At 37.9% G+C, this 21,250-nt stretch overlaps 1 protein-coding gene across 6 annotated transcripts in view; it reads right to left on the bottom strand.

Moving 5' to 3' along the window:
- Positions 1 to 21,250, bottom strand: part of LOC100553063 (ankyrin repeat domain-containing protein 17) — a 114,772-nt gene that overhangs the window by 71,567 nt on the left and 21,955 nt on the right. Inside the window, exon 1 of one of the 6 annotated variants that reach the window (XM_062957515.1) lies at positions 13,910 to 14,182. The exons of the other annotated variants lie outside the window; for them this stretch is intronic. Within the exon in view, the coding sequence (XP_062813585.1) occupies positions 13,910 to 13,963 (54 nt within the window). The 5' untranslated portion in view covers positions 13,964 to 14,182. Of the gene's footprint in view, positions 1 to 13,909; positions 14,183 to 21,250 lie in introns of those variants that run through there. 6 annotated transcript variants of the gene reach the window in all.

The following is a 21,250-nucleotide window of genomic DNA, read 5'->3' as shown; positions in this document are numbered from 1 at the left end:
AAAAAAGTCTTACAGAACTTTGGGCTGCGATTTCTGAAGAAACCAGCCTACCTGTGAAATGGCAGAGGTCAGATGATGCAGAGTTATCATATTCTGCTTATTATCTTCAAAATGAGGATCTTTATTTTTCTTACTCTGTTATTACCACTATTCTGGCTATACTAGATATTTTGGGCATTTTCAAGAATGCTTCTTAAAAGTAGTGAATGAAATGATAAACCTCAAAATAGCTATATTTAGTCCTTCTAAAATCATGAACTTTCTAACTACTATATCTATCAGGTGCCTATCATTTGTATTAAGTTCCCCAAACTGCCAGTTTGTTTATTGTATTATGTATAAAACATTTACTAGTCTGAAAAAGAAACATTTTAGAGATGGAATGGTTTATATTGCCTTTTAAATAAAAGCTCTTCACTTATTTCAAGATACTTCTGACATCTTATTTATGACTTCATTTTCTGGATTTTATCCCTTCATATATAGATCCACTTGTATTATTATTCTATACACAATATTTAAGCGTATCTTTATTTTAAATTACTCACTGATCTTTGAAAAAGAAGTATTTTTTGTTTACTTGATCTGTCATGATTGAACTGGGGTAATAATAAGAGAATTGAATGTGTTAGAGGACAGGGATATTGTTCCTCCTCCTAATTAGAAAAGAAATGACTTTATATTATCCACAGTCAGGAAAAGAAGCAGAAGCAGTTTATGTTTCTGCATTTCATATCCTACAGTAGAGATATTTTATTTATTTAATTGATATGCTGCTTTTCTTCCTTACTGTGATCTAAGGTGATCATGTTTGATCCAAATAAATACCTCTCTGACAGCTATGTGGCCCTGGAAAGAGGGAGATGGATAACAGAAAAATCTCAAGTGCAGATAAGCTCAGTATTTGGCTCAGATATTTCATTTTTCTAACAAAGACATGCAAAAGACTTTGTCCTTCTGTATAATTGGCTGAAAATATAACATCTATCAAAGGAGCTTGCTCATTCAAATTAAGCATATATTCAAGAAGTGGAGATCACTGACAACTTTTTACATCAAGAGAGCAAACACAAGTTGCAGTAAGCCACAGATATTAGAAATGCTAAAAAGCAAAGTGTCACATCAACACCTGTGTATTGAATACTACGAGTACAGCTGGTTTGCTAGCTTTTTCCTAAAGAGCCAAAGAGCTTCAGGGCCACATCATGCAACACTTCCCATATAAACCTTGCGTATTAAGACCCAAGGAGGTCTTTCTTCTCATTCTAGCTATAAGGGAGTATACTTTTCTCTACAAAGCACAAGGTCTTATCTGAAGTGGCATTCCAACTTTGGAATGCTTTCACACCAAGGGTATATATTATGTAATTACTGTACTTTTTTGATACCAAGTTAAAATCTTTACTGGTTTTGATCTGTATCTTATAAAAAATAAAACAGATAAAAGGATAGTTCCTCTAAAAAGGATAGCATTTAAACAGTTGGAAAAATGTTATAGCTTTCTTCGCAAAACAGTATCTCCTTTGGGATTGCAGATAGAGCCCAACTGCCTCATTCTCTTCCCGAACTCATGAAGAAAACAAGACACCAGAACTGGCAATATCAAGAAAATCAGTTTTATCCTTTAAATACTTCACAACACATTTTAGAAAGTGCCAGGAGATTAAGATATGGGTTCTAATGGTCCTGATTTAGTCAAATATCCAATTCTTGGCTTTTTATTTGGGGGGGGGGGAGAGATTTCACAGTATTTATGGCCTTTCTAAAATGAACCCCAGTTTAAACAGCACATGTCTCTACACTGGTTTTGCAAGTGAGAACAGACATCTATCTCCAATAGGATGATTTCTATACAGGAAGGAAGACTGGATACAAGATTAAAACTGTGTTATTATGTTATTAGTATGCTATTACAAACAGGAGATTTCCCCAAAGAATAGGAACATTGAAAAGTTATTCAAATGAAATAAAACTGAAAAATAAAACTGCTTTGCAACAAAGATACAAATTGAAACTACTTTCCTACTCCAAAAAAATAAATCATATAAATGGCCAAACAAAAAGTCGAAAGTCGAAGACACTAAGTGTTTAATGAAAAATTTCTTTTATCAATGCAAATATAAACTGATAAAATATAAAGTAGACTGCAAGATTTGCATGTTTAGTAGTTCAGCCCAGTTCTGCTGACCCTTTACTCATACTATCCCTTACTGTTGCTGACTACTCTTTTTCATCTCCCCACAGCAATAGCAGCTTCTATATGCATATCATGCTAAAGAGGACACAGTGATACCTTCTATTGTAGTTTTGTTGCTAGCTCTTAAGAATAGAAGGAAAAATGAGCAGGCTATGTGTCTTTTTCTCTCAACACTGTTAAATTAACATGAAATAAGAAATGCTACAGAGGTTGTACAGTGACTAATTCATTCCTGAGAGATAGGGAGGAAAATTAAAAAGGTAAACATGAATGCTCTGTAGTGTATATTCATGCTAAGAGACAATGGAGATGACATGTGGGATTTGTCTCTACTAAAATAAGACTGATAGAGACTTTATAAAGGCAATGCTAAAAGGATTGTTATCCCTGAGCATCAATTCCATATATAAAAACATTATGGCACCTCTATATGAAGCTCCATCCCTACACCTCGGTAGGCAACCACTCCTCTAGATGGCAGAAGCAAACTAAAATAGGGTCTATTTACACTGTAAAATTAATGCCTTAACTCAAAACTATAGAATATTGGGAGTTGTAGTTTGGTGAGGTATCAGCACTCTTTGGCAGAAATATTGTAGAACTACAAATCCCATGATTCCATAGCATTGAACCATGGCAGTTAAAGTAGTGTCAAACTGCATTACTTCTGCTGTGTAGATGCACCCACAGCCTACTATGCTAATGAAAAAGTTTTAAATGAGGAGACTAGCAAATGAAAAAGGATCACGGTCGTTACTTCCCTTTATTGGTGGGTGCTATTTCACAGGCAAGTTGTCATCAAATTTTACCCCACTTCTGTATGATAACTCTAAATCAAGGCTAGAATAGATACCAGAAAGTAGCGCTCTTCAACATGGAGAAAAATTCTGTGAAAAAAGAGAAGATGTATCCAAAGCACAATAAACAATAGTGTAAAAACACTTGCTTAGGAGATAATTATATAATTACACTATTTTTCCCTAAAGGAAAATTGCAAGAATTCTCCACAAAGACCACGAAAACCCAAGCCACAAATATGTTATGTAACATTAAATTTTAAATACAGAAAGTGTATATATTTCCAAATGTTTGAACTGTTGATATTTTTGAACAAAGCAAATTACATTCCTTCCATTATGTGTGTATTCATAAAATATGCACTTCACTTTTGGTTTTAAAAAATTAACATTGTATAAAACAAGCCTGGGCAAACCTCAGCCCCCAGGTGTTTTGGACTTCAACTCCCATAACTCCCAAAAGCCGATAGGAAGTCCAAAACACCTGGAGGGCCGAAGTTTGTGCAGGCCTGGTATAAAGGAAGGAGAAGACATATTGTGAATTGATTTAGGTCCCAATTATGAGGAAAGATAGTGATGGCAATAGTAATAACAACAACAACAATACAACTAAAGTTTAAGTAATAGGATTTATGAGGATAACTAGATCACACAAAACACACCCCTGGGAATGAAGCTTCCTTTTACAAAGGGGTTTTAGCCCATGTTCCTATAAATGTATACCTTTCCCTTCTTCCAATTCAGTGGAGGTGAAGAGTTTCCTAGGGCACCAGCTTACCCACTAATCTGGACGCTATAGTGATGAACCAACTCCCTATCAGTAGAAATGGATGGAACAATAGACTTTAGGTTGCTAAAAGGGGTTGAGCTGTTGTGTGCACTCAAGTCATTTCCAATTCATGGCAAACCTATGGAGATCCTATCACAGGGTTTTCTTGACAAGATTTCATCAGAGGCATTTTGCCTTTATTTTCTTCTGAGGCTGAGAGTGTGCCACTCACCCAAAGTCATCCAGTAGGTTTTATGGCTGACTGGCGATTCAAACCATGGTCTCCAAACTACCATACCACTGAGGTCTTAGTGATTTTATTGCATTTATTGTTTAATTTCATTTTAGTTTTTGTATGTTATGAATTTTTAGCAATATGTTTTTAACATTGTGAAATGCTTTGAGTCCTGAAATGGGAGAAAATCATGATAGAAATATGAGGAAGGACAATCACACCTCAACTTCTGCAAGTATGAGGACTACCGGCACAATTCTCAAGATTACAAGTGGAACCTATAGTCTGATAAATAGCACGAAAAAGCTAAATGCTGCATGTAAATCACTAGCCCTTTAATAATACACAAACTTGGTTCTCATGACAAACTCCACATTGACACTAAAGAAACAAAGGGTTCTCTATATATTGTATGAATAAATGTAGCAGGAGCAGCAACCCTCACACTTTCACAATAGTGAGCCTTGAATTGTAATGTCAAGAGAGAAGTGTTTTGTCCAACTCAGATGGTACCACATTTCCTCATTTGAAAAGGTCAATGGGGACTTAAACTATAGGAGGATCACTTTTCATTAGCAAATGCTTTCCTAACCACCCCATCTTCCTAATAACACTTGATTGCAAAGGTTTCATATTTTAAAAGGTATGCAGACTTCAAGTTGTATTGATTTGGCACCGGTACCCCTCTAGGCCTAAAATGATTCATTACTACATGTTTAAATCACTGGTCTTCTAAAGTGCAGCTCATTAGGGTCACAAAGATCAAAATGATAGACTTATTAGGTATAGAAAAAAGGAAGAATGAGCACTTTTTAAAAGGCTGAGGATAAAGGAAAGTTCTCTCCCTAAAATTATTGATCTAGATCACATGCACTTTTCTTTTCATAGTTTAAAAGCAAATAAATTACATATAGTAAAGAAGCAGCCTAATAAATGCCATTTTTATCTCACAAATGCACTTGTGAACATCATGAGAGCAACTAACTTTCTGTCTGTTCTGCTCAGTAATTTTTCTTTTCAAATGGAGTGACTAAAGTGATGAACTATTGACTGTGAAGGTGAGTGCAAGTTAGGAAAGTATAGAGACAGAAAACCATGCCAGTCTCTCTAGAGGTTAATGGCTATTTGGTTATTCTATTTATCTTAAAAAGCACAAAGTGATTCCAGATTTTAAAAGGAAGGCTGGGTGAAGGAAGTTCAAATTTCTCTTTTAGGGTTAAAAACGTTGCAGTCATTTAAAAAAAGCACTCCTCCAGTTTCAACTAGCTGTCTGAAGTCCAAAGGAATAAATATGATGGCCCCTGAAACTGACGAGGGTTAGGATCAGAAGGAGTTTCACTTTCTTTGATGGACCTCCTAGGCCAATTTCGAATTTATAAGAAAAAACAGCATTTCTCTCAAATTGTTTAGCTTTTGATTTCAAATGCTGTGTGAAATAAACATTAAACAAGCTTTGGTGTTTATTATAGGTTTCTCCTAGACATGAAAGACAGAGCATGAAAAAATTAAAATTACCAAGTGTTAGTATCCCACCAAAAAAAGGGTTAACATGGGGCAGACTGCTTTTTTAGTTATATTGTCTTTAGAACGTAACACACTTTTATCTTGTATTTATTTATTTATTTATTTATTTATTTATTTATTTCCGGTATTTCTACCCTGCCCTTCTCCCCTGGGGGACTCAGGGCAGCTTACAAATTGGCAAATTGTAAAATACAGACTGTTCTAATAAATTTCAGGAATTACTCATCCTTACCCAATTAATGTCAGGGTAAATATTTTGTCCATAAACCTTAGGAAGAAAGGATTTCCCAGAACACTGAGAAAATATCACAAAGACTGTCATTTGTTTATATTGTAAAATACATAATTACAACTTCCATTTGGAAGCAAAACTCCCAACTTGTCAAGGATTAATGGGAACGCAATGGCTCAGCACTTGAGAGAATACAATTGGTTCAGTGGGTTTACTATAAGTGGCAATAGCAATTCATACCTTTAGATATTGTATGACTTTGTGATGTTAAGATATAATAAGCTGCCACAAGCCATATATGAGCACTAAAATTGTGGAATAGTATTCCTACAGACTAAACTAAAGAAATCACATGATTAACAAATTAAATTCTTACACCATTAATACATATATTGATAGAAAATAACAGGTTTATAATGTATAAACTTTTGTAACGCCAAAGTTTTGCATTTTTTATTCTTTCAGAATATCATGTAGCACAAATAAAAAAGATATGATGCTAAAAATATATATATCGTAGACCTATTAAATGTTCTGGTATATTGGTATTCCTAGCCTACATTAATGTATTTCAAATGCCAGCCAAACATCCATAAATCATCATACATCAATGTGAAAGGGAAGTCCCTCATAGCAGACCTTAAATTACACTTTTTGGTAAAGTATAAAAGGCACTGCATAATGTTTTCAGGAGGACTTCCTACCACTGTTAAGGCTGACCCACTCAAGAAAGCCCACAGCCCAGTTCTCTGAAGCAGGGAACTGGTGAATATAGAAGTATTTTACTGTCTGTGGCAATGACCAATGTGTTGTATATTACTTTTTAAAGAGAACTAATGATATTGTTCATTATTCTGATCATCCAAGAGATCTAGTTTGAAAATCAAGAAAGTAAATAGCTGAAAAACATATGACTACTGGGCCACATGAAAATGTTCTCTGGTTCTTTCCACCTGTGATCCTCATAATTCTGAATGGCCTCTACTTGTAGCCTGCTACCCAACCATTCATATGGGCATAAAAGACTATTCAAGCTGTCACATGCACTACACACAGATGGTTTGGATGGGCACAAAGAAACAGCACCCACTCAATCCCCTTCTGCCCTAAACAAATTGCTTAAGTCTCATGCCTGAGCCTGCCTTAGGCATGCAGAAAAATACATCCCACTCCTTTAAATGTTGTCATTCACATCAGCCACGTCACTCCAAGTGCACACTAAGTGCCACTGTTTGGAGCAGCCAGCCTGGCAAGGCAGCTCCCCTCTCTCCCATTGATTCTGTCCTTTTCTTTGTGACAGTACCAAAAGTAATGTTTTGAGAAATTTTTTTTGGGATTTTTAATCCTAACCTGAGTTTCTAGTACAGGAAGGGTCAACACCTGTGGTGTTTGTTTTGCTATTTGTGCCCCTGTTCAGATGATTTCACTTCACTTTCTGTCTCTGTGATAATTGGAATTTGAAAAATTTGGCTTGCTGTAGAAACAAGGATTGGTGATAAAGCTTCAGTGGAGACACTTTTTCAGGAGAGCATTCCCTTCCTAAGGGTAGATTTCTCTTACTTCCTGTTGTCTCACTCTTGTTCTAAACTATGAGTAGTATGTAAGTCAGATGTTTGTAACTCGGAGACTGCCTGTACTTCTCATATTTGCAATGCGTTTCATCCTCCCTCTTTTTCCCCCTTATTGCTGGGTCCTCTGTTTCTTGCTAGTTGCACAACACTCCACAAAGAAGGGTGACATGGGTACTCATCCATGTGACCCTTCCCTTCCCACTGCTAAGAATGAATCACAATACATCCAATAATGAGTAACAGGCAGGAAACTTGTTATATTGCTCTGCAGAGAAGTAAATTATAGCTACAGTTGTTACAGGTAAAACAAAGAACACTGTTCAGCTCCTTATGTGAAAAGTAACTAATTACCAAAATACCGTGCCACAAGAAATATTTATTTATTTATACAATACTTATATCCTGCCCTTCTCACCCACAGGGGACTCAGGGCGGCTTACAATAAAACACAGTATAAAACTATTACAGGCAATTCAATCAGTTAAAAATCAAATACATTAAACATTGATTAAAATCTATATATATAAAAGAGTGATGGCATCAGGGCAGCGGACAAAACAACAAAACTACAGGCCCCCCAACCTCGAAATTTGACAACACAACCCATCATTCACGGCTCTAGGTTGATACAACAAAAAGAAAAGAAAAATAAAGTCCTAATTACAGGGAGAGGAATAATAGTTTTTATCCAATTGCTGCCAGTTTGAAGGCTAAGCTCCACCCACTTGGTCTCCTAGCAACCTACTCAGCCCAGGGGACAGGCACAGTTAGGCCTCACTTAGGCCTCTTCCACAGATTATCAGATTTTAACTGGATTATATGGCAGTGTAGACTCAAGGCCTTTCCAAACAGCTATATAACCCATTTAGAATCTTATATTATCTGCTTTGAACTGGATTATCTTGACTCCACACTGCCATATAATCCACTTCAGTGTGCATACTAAACATAAAGACAACCATACAACAGACATTCAATACCACCACTACCTCAACAATTTCTCACCAACACCACCAGACAACGCCACAGCAACGCGTGGCCGGGCACAGCTAGTATGCATATAAATATACAGTTGGCACATTTCAAATCTGATAACTGGTCTGTCATTGAGTTCTAAGATGGTGATAATTGATGCTGCTGTTATTAATCGAGAGCCTGGTCCCACAACCAGGTCTTAACTTTCCTACGGAAGGATAGAAGGGAGGGAGCCTGCCTGATATCATTTGGGAGGGCGTTCCATAGCATTGTAGCAGTGACACAGAAGAGAAATACCTGGCTTATAGGCTTGCAAAGCCAACCAGATCCAATGTCTTGCTTTATGGATTCTTGGAGTTGAAGCATAAGCAGACTTCCAGAGCACTCTGCCCATAATCCCTAGCTCTCAGGAAAACCCCCGAGAGCCATGTACTTAGGTCTGGCAAGCTCTTTGGAAAGCAGGGATAAAAGGAAAAGTACCAAGCCACAACCCATTTTTGCATATTTACACACATTTTGCCTGTACCACAAGTGCAGGGAACCTGATGTCGTTCAGATATTTTTAAATACATAATTACATTGATCTGTGGATAAGTCGACCCAAGTTTTTTGGGTCACTTTTGAGTAAAATTTCTAGACTATTACATTAGTATGTACTGTATATAAAGCAAGTAGTCTTCCCCTCTCATAAGAGAACTTGTAATTCAGTGAAACTGATTGGCAGACAGCACATTACAGTATTTATCATCTCTGACAAATGTAAATATGGCAGATCACCTTGTCAAAAAAGAGCAATCCCCTTCTCTGAGAACAGGCAAAGTTGAGAACTTAATTTGTCCTAGACATGTGGTTCTCAACCTGTGAGTCCCCAGATGTTTTGGCCTTCAATTCCCAGAAATACTAACAGCTGGTAAACTGGCTGAGATTTCTGTGAGTTGTAGGCCAAAACAGCTGGGGACCCACAGATTGAGAAGCACTGTCCTAGATGAACCTAATGGAAGCACTGAGCCCTTCTACTTTCACCTATGTGATTTCACGCCTGGAAAATGGTGGTGGCAGCCAGGATCAACCGGCATTTCCCTTCTCTCCACATTATGAGCCTTGAATTATCCATGGGTCATATCAAAATCTATCATTATGGCCCCAAAACCTACCCAGGCCATACATGAGGGCAACTTTCACAAGAGTACATAAGATACTTTTTCTCCAAAAATTCTAAATATATAAAGTTGTTTCATGGTCCTTTAACTTCAACTAAAAAACCTCAAGCGTTGTAGCCTTATCATACACTGAAGACTGCCTGTTTCTGCACCTTACCCAGTTCTGTAATAGCATTCTGAACTATAAACAGGATTCAAAATGTAGCAGTACAGATCTCCAACAATCTTATAATTATCTTCCTGGTTGGTCACAGGTAATTTGAACCCAATTTCAAATTTTACACACACACACACACACACAAAGAGTTAGGTTTTTGACCTTAGTACAGCAACAGAAAGGAACCAGCAAACCGCCTTTCAATATTCCTTGCCTAAGAAAGCCCTGACTTGACTTCAAGGTGACCTGAAGGTACATACACAGATAGAGAGCCAGTATAGTGCACTGGTTTGAGCTTTGGACCATAAGTCTGGAGACCAGAGTTCAAATTCCCTCTTGGCCATGGCAAGTCACACTCTTCTGCATCAGAGGACGGTGATGGCAAACATCTTCTGAACAAATTTTGTCAAGAAAACCCTGGGATATGGTTGCCTTAGGATCAGCATAAAATAGAAAAGACTTAAAGGCACACAATAATAAAAGCCCTCACACATTGGAGAAACAGACTGAAAACACTGATGTAAATTTTTGTTTTTATTATCATCCCACTTATATCTCTTGAGATGCAAAGCAGTCAAAACATTGAATAAATGTAAATAATAAAACCCAAAACAAAATATCAACCACATAGTCCAGTAGCAACAAACTAGAGTGTTTGTCTTATAAATTCCACCTTCTGAGATTTATCCTCCAGGACTGAAACCATAAAATCTTCCAAGCCCAACTAGGTCAGAAAGCCCTATGATACTGAAAACCACCAAGAAGCTCAGGAAAGCATTCCACCTCTCCATAAGTCACCTACCATCAATGTCCTGAAAAGTATTTATAAAGACATTTCTAGATGACATTTCTACTTCTATCAGCTTCAGCAAGAAGGTTGCTCAGTCTTGTCTTAGGTTCCTAGCATAAGGTATGCCACTCAAATCTGACTGGTTGACTACTCAAAATATAGAATATATTTTGTTATGGATCCAGTACAGAGACATATTTTTGATATCCTCACAAATTGCTTAAGTTTTCACCATGCTGAATAATTTCCAAAACTTTCTACTTCACTGTTCGTCTCACCTCCAGACTCCTAGAAAACCTGCTTATTCATGGCAGAAGTAGGACATCCCCATTTATCCTCACTTTCTACTCACTGACATCTAATCAGCTACTAATTCAAAAGATACCCATTCTCTTGTCTCTGAATTGTTAAGTTCACTCAAGAGCTACTGTTGAAGGAATTTAGCAAAAACTTCTAATTTTACTGTCCAACTTAGCAACTCATATTCATGTTTTTTGACGCTCTTCAAAGGACCTCAAAATTTACTGAAGCAGGGTCTATCTTTACAGAAACTAGACTTGATCTGCAGGGCAATACATGTGCACCTGGCAGTATGAGTGAACTTAAATAATCCTGCTTCTGAGTAAGCATTCATAGAATTTAACTTCTGCTTTTTTCTTTGTATTATCATATTCTCCAAAATTCTGTCTTTAATGCTTATTTGACACACTTATATGTGGCTGATATTTTAGGGACACATTCCTTATTTTGATTGGGCTAAGATTTTTAAACGTCTCCATTTTGAAATCTCAGGTAGATATTATGCAGTGATTTGACATTTTCAATTTTCAAAAAATTCGGTATTTAATCACATTAATTCCTTTTCAAGGACTCTTTCAGTTTCCTTCTCTATATTGAATAAGTTCAAGAATCATTATCTGTTCTGTACTTTCTGTAGGCAAAGATATGAAAAATGTCCACCCAACTTTTCTGCAATATTCTTCTTCTCTTTTACCACACTCTACACTTTTTTGTCTGATCAAACATCTTCCAGAATCTAGGGTATACCTCTAAGTGTTCAAATTATTTCCAGGGCAACACAATAAATAGAAGTGTCTTTTGATAATTACACTTAATCTATGTGATGCTGCAAAGGCTAGCTAGCAACGCAACATCATTTAGGAAAAAAGTGATTAGTCAGAAATGTTGGCTTTCCATTAACTACTAATATATTAAGTGAATTACAGCGAATCAACTCTTCTCCTAATAGTTTTGTCAGCTGTGCCTTCCCTACAAGGCATTTGGTATAGCCACTGATATTTTGTACCTAAATTTAACAACAACAACAACAACAAATTTTATTTGTTACCTTCCTCTCCCTATGGCTCGAGGTGGGGTATAAAATGGTTAAAACCACAACTAAGATGCATATATCAATACACACAACAAAGATCAACACCAAAACAAACAAAATGCAGGTTAAAATTCACAGTTTAAAGTTAGCTGGGCAGGTCTGCCATAAGAGATAGGTCTTCAGTTGTGTCTTGAATTATGACAGCTGATTTAGCTGTCAAAGCTCTTCCATTCCAGCAGGCCATTCCACAGTTTTAGGGCAGCAGATGAAAAGGTTCTCTGGGTGACGGCTGCCAGCTGGGTTCTAGCTGGCTGGAGTAGATGCCCCTCAATAAGACCTCAGTGTCCAGGATGGATTATATTAGACACAGCAAACATGTAGGTACACTGGACCCAAACCATGTAGGGCTTTAAAGCTCAAAACCAATGCTTTGTACTTTGCTTGAAAAATCACTGGCAACCAGTGGATTGACTTTAGTATGGGTGTAATATTCTCACTCCTAGAAGTTCGTGTAACCAGTCTGGCTTCCATGTTCTGCGCTTATTGGAGTTTCTGATCTTGGTACAAATGTAACCCAATGAATTTCATATTAAGTCCACAATGAGGGAGACTTGTGGAAACTATCTTAATTGATTGCCAGGTTGCCCTGTGCCTTTTTGCTGATTATTTCAATTTACTTTTTGATACTAAAATTCATATAAGTCATTTTACTGTACCAAGATTGTTAACTACTTCAGAATTCCTGTGCTTTAAAAATCTGTGAAATTTAAACTTTAGAAATAGGTTATACTGCATAAAATATAGTGTTCTACCTAAAACAAGTGCCCTGATCTCCCATATGTATGTATGGGGGGGATCTGATTATAAAATCTGTATATACAATGATTATTAATGTATATTCTTTATTTGTAGGCTAAGAAAAAGTTTCATAAAGTAGCTGCCTCAAGCTATCTCAATGAAAGGCATTTAATGACCATGTCTACCAGCTTTTTGTAAGGAGTGTGCAAAATCAACTGTAAAGTGTGGATTCAGTATCTGAAGAATAAACTGCATAATAAAAATATTTCTTACTTTCATGTTCCACTGCAAGTACTGCTAAAGACCATTCACTAACATATTTAAGATGCACCCATAAGTAAACTTGGAAGAAATATCACTTAAATTGAAAAGGGAGCTGAGCCGTTCATATTTTATGACTGGAAAATGGGGTGGGCTGTTTCTCAGATGCAGTACAAGAGAAGGCTAACAAAAGGCAGGGATTTAAGTAACACAAATTACAGGAGTAGTTTTCATTCTCCAGATCAGAGAAAAGCATAAACTGCTACTGCAGTGTCATCCCCAACCACCACACGCACGCACACTCTCTCGCTATCCCCCCTTGCTCCAAGAAAATGTTCATTGATCATGCAGCACTTTATAATGCGCAGGCCTTTATCTCTTCCACTGTGTGTTCTCGTCCCAGCTCAGCATTATTGTTAACCAGGAATTCAAATAGCTTGCATGCTATATACATCTTTTTCTTTTAAGAAATGTGATCTGACCTCCCTCTCCTCAGCTGTCAAATAACCTACAAATCTACAAAAACACAGCAGTGCATATGATAGGCCACAACCTATTAGCCAAGGCTGGTATATTTCTTTTATGTGTGAATGGTAAACAGGATGAGGCTATGTATTCTTGTGTGTCAAAGCCTTCAAGTCACTTTGCAATTAATTTTTCTCTTACGGTTGTCTTTTATTTGAATCAATGTCAATGAGAACATTAAACAATACTGCTCCCTCTAAATTGGAAGTACAAAACATGATCTTTTTGTGAAGAATTTACTGTGTAAGCAATAAAATCCAACATGATTACCTGCTGATTTGCAGTCTCACCTTCTAATGAGTTAATCTAAAGGTCATAAGCAGGCTAGCACACTGTGAAATCCCAGGCTGCTCTCTCTCCCCCGGCTTCCCCCTGCTCCATATTTCACATCCACAATTTATAAACACCAAATTGGAACAACGTTAAATTCTTGACTGTTCCAGCTGCACTGCGAGTCAGTCTTGGCACATCACACACGTAACAAGGACTCTCTGACTCGCCTTAATTCACAGCTTCCCTTCTCATGGACTTCTTATTTACTGGTTCTAGCTTCGACTCTGCAATATGTAAAAATGCAAACCCTACCTCAAGAATGTCTTCTAAAACATAGGCTTCCATTTCAGCCGCTGTCTCCACCATGTTTTATCAAACTGCCATGATTCTTACTGCACTATGATTAGATCACTGCCAGTAGGAACACTCCTCTGTGTCAGCAAGGGAACAGGAAATGGAATGTTCTATTATAGCCCTCAAGCAGCTTTACTGCTGGAAAAGGAGGACTCTACCAACAGAGCAGGGGTGACTCCCTGATTATACACTCATTAAAGTCACAGCTGTTTCTTTCTGGAACACACATATAAAAACACAAGCATATAGAACTGAATGATTTTCTATGTTTTTTTTCTGAGAACCTGAACCTTAAATAAAAACTGGTATTAAAAGAAACATGGACTAGTGATTTCTAACTAAATATCAATTTACCAGACTCAATGCTTTGGACAGGGCACATTGCCTTGAAAAACTTCAGCTGACCAGACAAATGCATACTATTTTACACTGAGCACAATCTGCATTTAGTTAGGTATGTATGGCAAACTTCTAGTACTTTGCTCAGTCATAATTGCTAGTTATAGGTATTCTCATGACACTTAAAATGCAAATATGTAAATAATATGATTTTTCTGGCAATTTAATTAATGTCCAGATATCTCCATATGTCAATACATAATTTCAGGCAGGCTTATCCACATTAAATTCTTCAATGCTTAATACAAGATTACCAATATATGATTTCAAAAGAATTAGATTTGTAGGAGAATCTAAACATTTTTTTCTTTCCAAACACAGACTGACCAGAGCCAGAGATATATGCAATCTGTCCTGAAGAAATTTAAAATGTTGTGCTTAGGCAATGAAAAATCTACAGTCATGAAAAGATAGATTCCATTACTTATATAAATTATGTATACTTTCAATTTGCATAATCCCTTTTATCTGCCATAGTTATCTTCCATGCTGGTTTTGCTACTCAGGGGAGAATCAAGCTGTTATAATGGGTACTGAAGCTCCACCTAGCAAAAGTTGGGAGTCTTGAGCAGCCAACTGTTTGACTTCCTGAATGTAACACACAAAAGAGCTGGACACTATATATTTTTTGGTCTAAAATGAAAATTAGGATTCTCAGCACATTCTGAATTCTCACTTAATTATGGGCATGCACATACCTTCAACCTTTTGTATCCCAAATATCTAAACTACTAGAATTGTTCTAAGACAGGTCACGGTTACATTTGAGGTGGCCAAACTGTCCTCAAGACTACTGTTTAAAGCAAGAACAAACTGACAGATGTATGCAGAAAGTCTCCAAGTTACAAACATCTAACTTACAAATGACTCATAGTTAAGAATGGGGCTGAGACAATAGGAAGTGAAGGAAATCTACGCCTCTGAAGGGAAATTCACTCTTGGAAAAGTTATCACGGGAGAAAGAGGTCTCCACTGAAGCTTTCTTACCAATTCTTGTTTCCACAACAAGCCTTTTTCCCCCCCAATATTCAGGAGAATATGAGGCGAAATCTTCTGAACAGGGGCACAGGCAGCAAAACAACACCACACCACAGGGGTGTTAACCCTTCCATATGCTATCCATAGAGGAGCCCCCGGTGGCACAGTGTATTAAAGCGCTGAGCTGCTGAACTTGCAGACCAAAAGGTCTCAGGTTCGAATCTGGGGAGCGGAATGAGCGCCCACTGTTAGATCCAGCTTCTGCCAACCTAGCAGTTCGAAAACATGCAAATGTGAGTAGATCAATAGGTACCACTCCGGCGGGAAGGTAACGGTGCTCCATGCAGTCATGCCGGCCACATGACCTTGGAGGTGTCTACGGACAACGCCAGTTCTTCGGCTTAGAAATGGAGATAAGCCCTCAGAGTCGGACATGACTGGACCTAACGTCAGGGGAAACCTTTACCTTTTACCTATGCTAGCCAAAGCGTGCGTGTGTGTATGTGTATGTGTGTGTATGTGTATATATATATGTGTGTGTGTGTGTGTGTGTGTGTGTGTATATATATATATATATATATACACACACACACACACACACACACACACATACATACATACACACACACATATACATACACACACACACATAGTGTAACTCCAACCATATCTGTCTATCTATCTATCTATCTATCTATCTATCTATCTATCTATCTATATATGAGTCACACTTAAAAATGTATCTGTTCCATCTTACATACAAATTCAGCTTAAAAACAAACCTACATAACCCGTCTTGTTCATAATTTGGGGACTGCTTGTATTCTAAAAGTGACAGGATGCAACTTAGCTAGATTAGCAATAAAGCTATTGATAGAAAACACACAGCCCCTCAAGGATAAAAGGGATTAAGGAACACACATTTTTCCGACAAAAACACACCATATGTGAAAGATAGGGCAAAGCAAATGAATATGAACACATGTTATAGAAATACAATATATGCAACACAAATGTTACATGGATCATAAAGAAAGATTTTCTTCTTTTCCTTACATTTTTTTTTAAAAAACCAGCACTTATGTTTGCTAGAGCCGGTGTGGTGGCCAACAGCTATCCCTCTGGGTCTGGAGTTGGCTGTTGGACCACTATTTGATAATGTCTTAGCTATTCCCAAAAATCTTATAGATACAAAGACACAGAGCATATTAAGGTATTCTAGATTTTATAGTTAATCCACAGTTAAGGCATGAGTAAAAAGGGGCTTACAAACTGGTAAAACTAAGTTTCAAAGAAAAGTACTTTCCAAATAACATATAAATCACGATTCAGGGTGCATAACAATGTATCAGGAGATGCAGTTTTGTCAAATAGTGTCTCTAATACATAAATAGACCCCAAAACAACAAAACCAGTAGCCAGTTCAATTTCTGTATGCTGGCCACAAGTTTAAAAGGACAAACTGAAGACTTAGAAGAGCACATTAATACTGTGCTACAATGGGCTCTTTAACACTGCTGATAACTAGCACTGCTTGATCACCTGTAAACTGACAATAATCTGTAGTCTTGTACAGTCTTTAAAAATAACCAAATACCATATCCAGGAATGCAATAATTTCAAACATTAACCAGAAACATCTGTGGACTCATACCACCTCTCAAAGTTATTTACTCTCTAAATAAGATAGCCTCCACATAGACACTGAAACATGAATATAAGTCACCCTAGTGATCTAGGTCCATCGATTTGTCTAAATTAAATGAGAGATGGGCCAAAAACTAACAAAATGAAGTTCAACAGGGACAAATGCAAGATACTTCACTTAGGCAGAAAAAATGAAATGCAAAGATACAGAATGGGGGACGATGCCTGGCTCGACAGCAGTATGTGTGAAAAAGACCTTGGAGTCCTTGTGGACAACAAGTTAAACATGAGCCAGCAATGTGATGCGGCGGTGAAAAAAGCCAATGGGATTTTGGCTTGCATAAATAGGGGTATAGCATCTAGATCCAGGGAAGTCATGCTACCCCTCTATTCTGCCTTGGTCAGGCCACACCCGGAATACTGTGTCCAATTCTGGGCACCGCAATTTAAGGGAGATGTTGACATGCTGGAAAGCGTCCAGAGGAGGGCAACTAAAATGATCAAAGGTCTAGAGAACAAGCCCTTGAGGAGTGGCTTAAAGAACTGGGTATGTTTAGCCTGCAAAAGAGAAGGCTGAGAGGGGACATGATAGCCATGTACAAATATGTGAGGGGAAGTCATAGGGAGGAGGGAGCAAGCTTGTTTGCTGCTGCCCTGCAGACTAGAACGCAGAACAATGGCTTCAAACTACAGGAAAGGAGATTCCACCTGAACATCAGGAAGAACTTCCTCACTGTGAGAGCTGTTCGGCAGTGGAACTCTCTCCCCCGGACAGTGGTGGAGGCTCCTTCTTTGGAGGCTTTTAAGCAGAGGCTGGATGGCCACCTGTCGGGGGTGCTTTGAATGAGATTTTCCTGCTTCTTGCAGGGGGTTGGACTGGATGGCCCACGAGGTCTCTTCTTACTCTATGATTTATATAATAAATGTTCATTTTAAGATATTGTGGAAGTAGTAGCTTCCAGCCACAGAGATTTACAGAAAATAATATCAGAAACACCTTGGTAACCTAACATTTTATTTTATTTTGGTACTGGTCCCATTTTCATTTGTGATTACAGCTCAGTTACCTAAATAGCTGAGTTCTTGGACATTATAGGGTGGCTATCTGTGCTTGCTGGGATTACATGTCAGCAGTCTGGGGGTCCTCTTGGACTCGGCACTGATGCTTGAAGCTCAGGTGTCAACGGTGGCAGGAGGGCCTTTGCAGTTAAACCTTGTGCACCAACTGCGACTGTACTTCGAAAAGCCTGATTCAGCCATGGTGGTCCATGCCTTAGTTACATCTAGACTGGATTACTGCAATGCACTCTATGTGGGGCTGCCTTTGAAGATGGCTTGGAAACTGTAACTGGTGCAGAGATCAGCAGCCAGGCTACTAACTGGAGCTAACTATAGAAAGCACACAAAGCCCCTTCTAAAGCAGCTCCATTGGTTGCCAATAAGTTTCCAGTCCTAATTTAAAGTGCAGGTTATTACCTACAAAGTCCTAAATGGTTCGGGTCCCGCTTATCTTTGTGACCATGAACCGGCGCGGACTCTTAAGAATTGCCAGGAAGGCCCTCCTCTCAGTCCCACCACTGTCAAAAGGTGGGGACAAGGAAGAGGGCCTTCTAGGTGGTGGCTCCCCGGCTTTGGAACACTCTCCCATGGATATTAGGCAAGCCCCCACAATGTCCGCCTTTCGTAAGGATCTGAAGACCTGGATGTTCAAACAAGCTTTTGATAACGCTTAGTTCCTAGTTGTTCTGTGCAATTTGTTATGTACTCTTGCACTACATCCCATGCCCTTGTCCCATGGCTGCATCTTTGCACTTATCCGATTCCCCTGCCCATTATTTACAGCCTGGCTATGTTTACAGTAGCTTACCGCAGATGAGCACCATTTTAATTGTGTTTTATATGCCTATTTATTTAATTGCATTTTATATTGTGTTTTATTTTATGCTCTGTTTTTAGGCACTTTTGCATTGTGTGTAAGCCGTCCCAAGGCCCTTCGGGGAGATGGTGGTGGGATACAAAAATAAAGTTATTATTATTAGTAGTAGTAGTAGTAATTACTAATCATGAAAACAAGAGCACATAACTGCAAGTATAATCCAGAGGTTTGGTACAGTTTTACTTCTGCAAGTAACTACATGGCCTGTAATGCCTTAGAACTGGGCATCCCCAATGAGAAGTCTTCTCTTCAATGTCCCTAGTGATCAGTACAAAATTAAAACCAGGAAACCGTTCCTTCCTCTTTTTTCTATTTTTATTAAGCTGACCTATATTTAGAGGCCTACATGAAAGGTTTACACACACACACCCATCTCTTAACTGCAACATCTAGTACACTGAACCCAGAGCACAGCTCAGATTCTATTATAAGCCACCATTCGGTCTTCAAAACAATTTGAAATGGGAAGGCTAAGGGACATCATGTCTGAACACTATGCCATACTTTATTGTGGGAGTAAACAGGAAGAATACTGTACAGAACATTTTATGTAAAGATTTGTATATAATATCCTCCCTACATATACACTGCCATCACTAGAGTCCCGTGATTCAGAGCTCCAGATTTAAAGCCCTAAATTATACCAGGTGAGAATATTATCCTTATTTCCCAGTATTGTCAATCCAAACCAGCAACTACTTTCTCATGTCTTAAGAAGAAAGTCTGCCCAGTCATGCTAACTCAGTATAAAACCAATGGAAATTAAAACTAAGGACTTACATACGCAAGGGCCAATATTTCTTTTAAGTTACTTGTAATTTGATTTTTATGTAGGGCTCCCATATTTATCAGCCTTCTGGGTGGCTGCTCCCAGACTTTAAAACTTCTTCCCTAGGGAGGCCAGCATGGCTCTATTCTTACTATTTATTTTTTATGACATCAGGTTTTTAGAAACTGATTGGATTTGCCTTTTAATGCTGTGTGGTGTTCCTTTAAAGGTTATTATGTAGTCTTTTAATCAATGTTAATGTTTTAGTGTATAAATTGTATTTAAAATAATGTTTATATTTATACTTTTATTGAATAGTTTGTGTGGTTTTAACTTGTATAACTTGAAATATGCTGTTAGCATCCTTGAATCACATTGTTGAGATAAATATAAATGATGATAATAATATACAGATCAGTTTTTCTATAGTGCTACTATCACCAAAGGGAAAAAGCTATCCATGTATGGAATATAAGGGACAGAAAAAAAGTCTGACCACCCAATCTACCAGAATACTACTACATATATTTGTATACATTTATATGCAAATGAGGCCTACCCCTCAAACCCCAGGGCCATTTCGTCATAAGCTACCAATCAGAATTATCAGAGAATATTATTTACCCTTGTCTTAGAAGTAAGCAGGTAAAAGACACTGTTCTGCAGTTGTGCTTCACTTGAACTCTGCTTCTAGTTGTACAGAACTTCCTTCTCAGGGATGGACCCCTTAGTGTAGAAAAATTCACAGTGCCACTGACATCGCAGCAGAGTTGGAAGAGTAGCAAAGAGTATGCATCCCATCCGAAATCTTGTGGTTGCCTCCTGCAGAATTCTGGAGCTTGTAGTTTAGAGGAGGGGTAGTTAAAATGCTCAGCCAAAGTGGTCCTGAGTGTCACTAAGCTACAAGCTGCAGAATTCTGTAGGAAGAAGCCATAGAATTTCAGCTGGGATGCATACCTTTGCCTACTCTTTCAGCTCTAGTGTGATAAGACGCCAGGGCCTGCAGAGACAGTACCAGTTCAACCTTTCCTACCAGTTCTGGAGATGAAGGTAGTGGCTGCTTACTTTGCAATGAACTGTAGAGGAGACTTATACAAAATAGATACAACGGGCATCACATCAGAATTTAGTAGTACAGACAAAACAGACTGCATGATGTAACCAATGGGCCTTAGGCACAGCTTGCAAGATCATACAAGCCCATTCTAACAAGGTTGCATAGATATGAAGACAGAGGAGGGCTGTTAGGTAATAAGCCCAACCTTCCCTCGCTACGTTCCCACTGTGTTTAAAAGCACACAAAGGGCTTTCACAGTATAAACATATACAAGCAAGGATATACAAGCAAAATGGAGCAGCTAATTTGTCACAGAAATTTAACAGAAACAAGATATGTATACACATATGTATACCATTTGGTTTGAAACCTATACATTCAGGTTTCAAACCAAAACCCTAAAATCAAACTGACACATGTAGGTTCCAAATTCTATAATACATGTACATTTCAACTTTGGTTTGACATCAATTTGTGACTGCGTATAAAATGACACATTGTTGCATACACAAA

This window comes from Anolis carolinensis, chromosome 6, assembly GCF_035594765.1.
Source record: "Anolis carolinensis isolate JA03-04 chromosome 6, rAnoCar3.1.pri, whole genome shotgun sequence".
NCBI lineage: Eukaryota > Metazoa > Chordata > Lepidosauria > Squamata > Dactyloidae > Anolis > Anolis carolinensis.
This window is presented reverse-complemented; position numbering and strand designations above follow the sequence as displayed.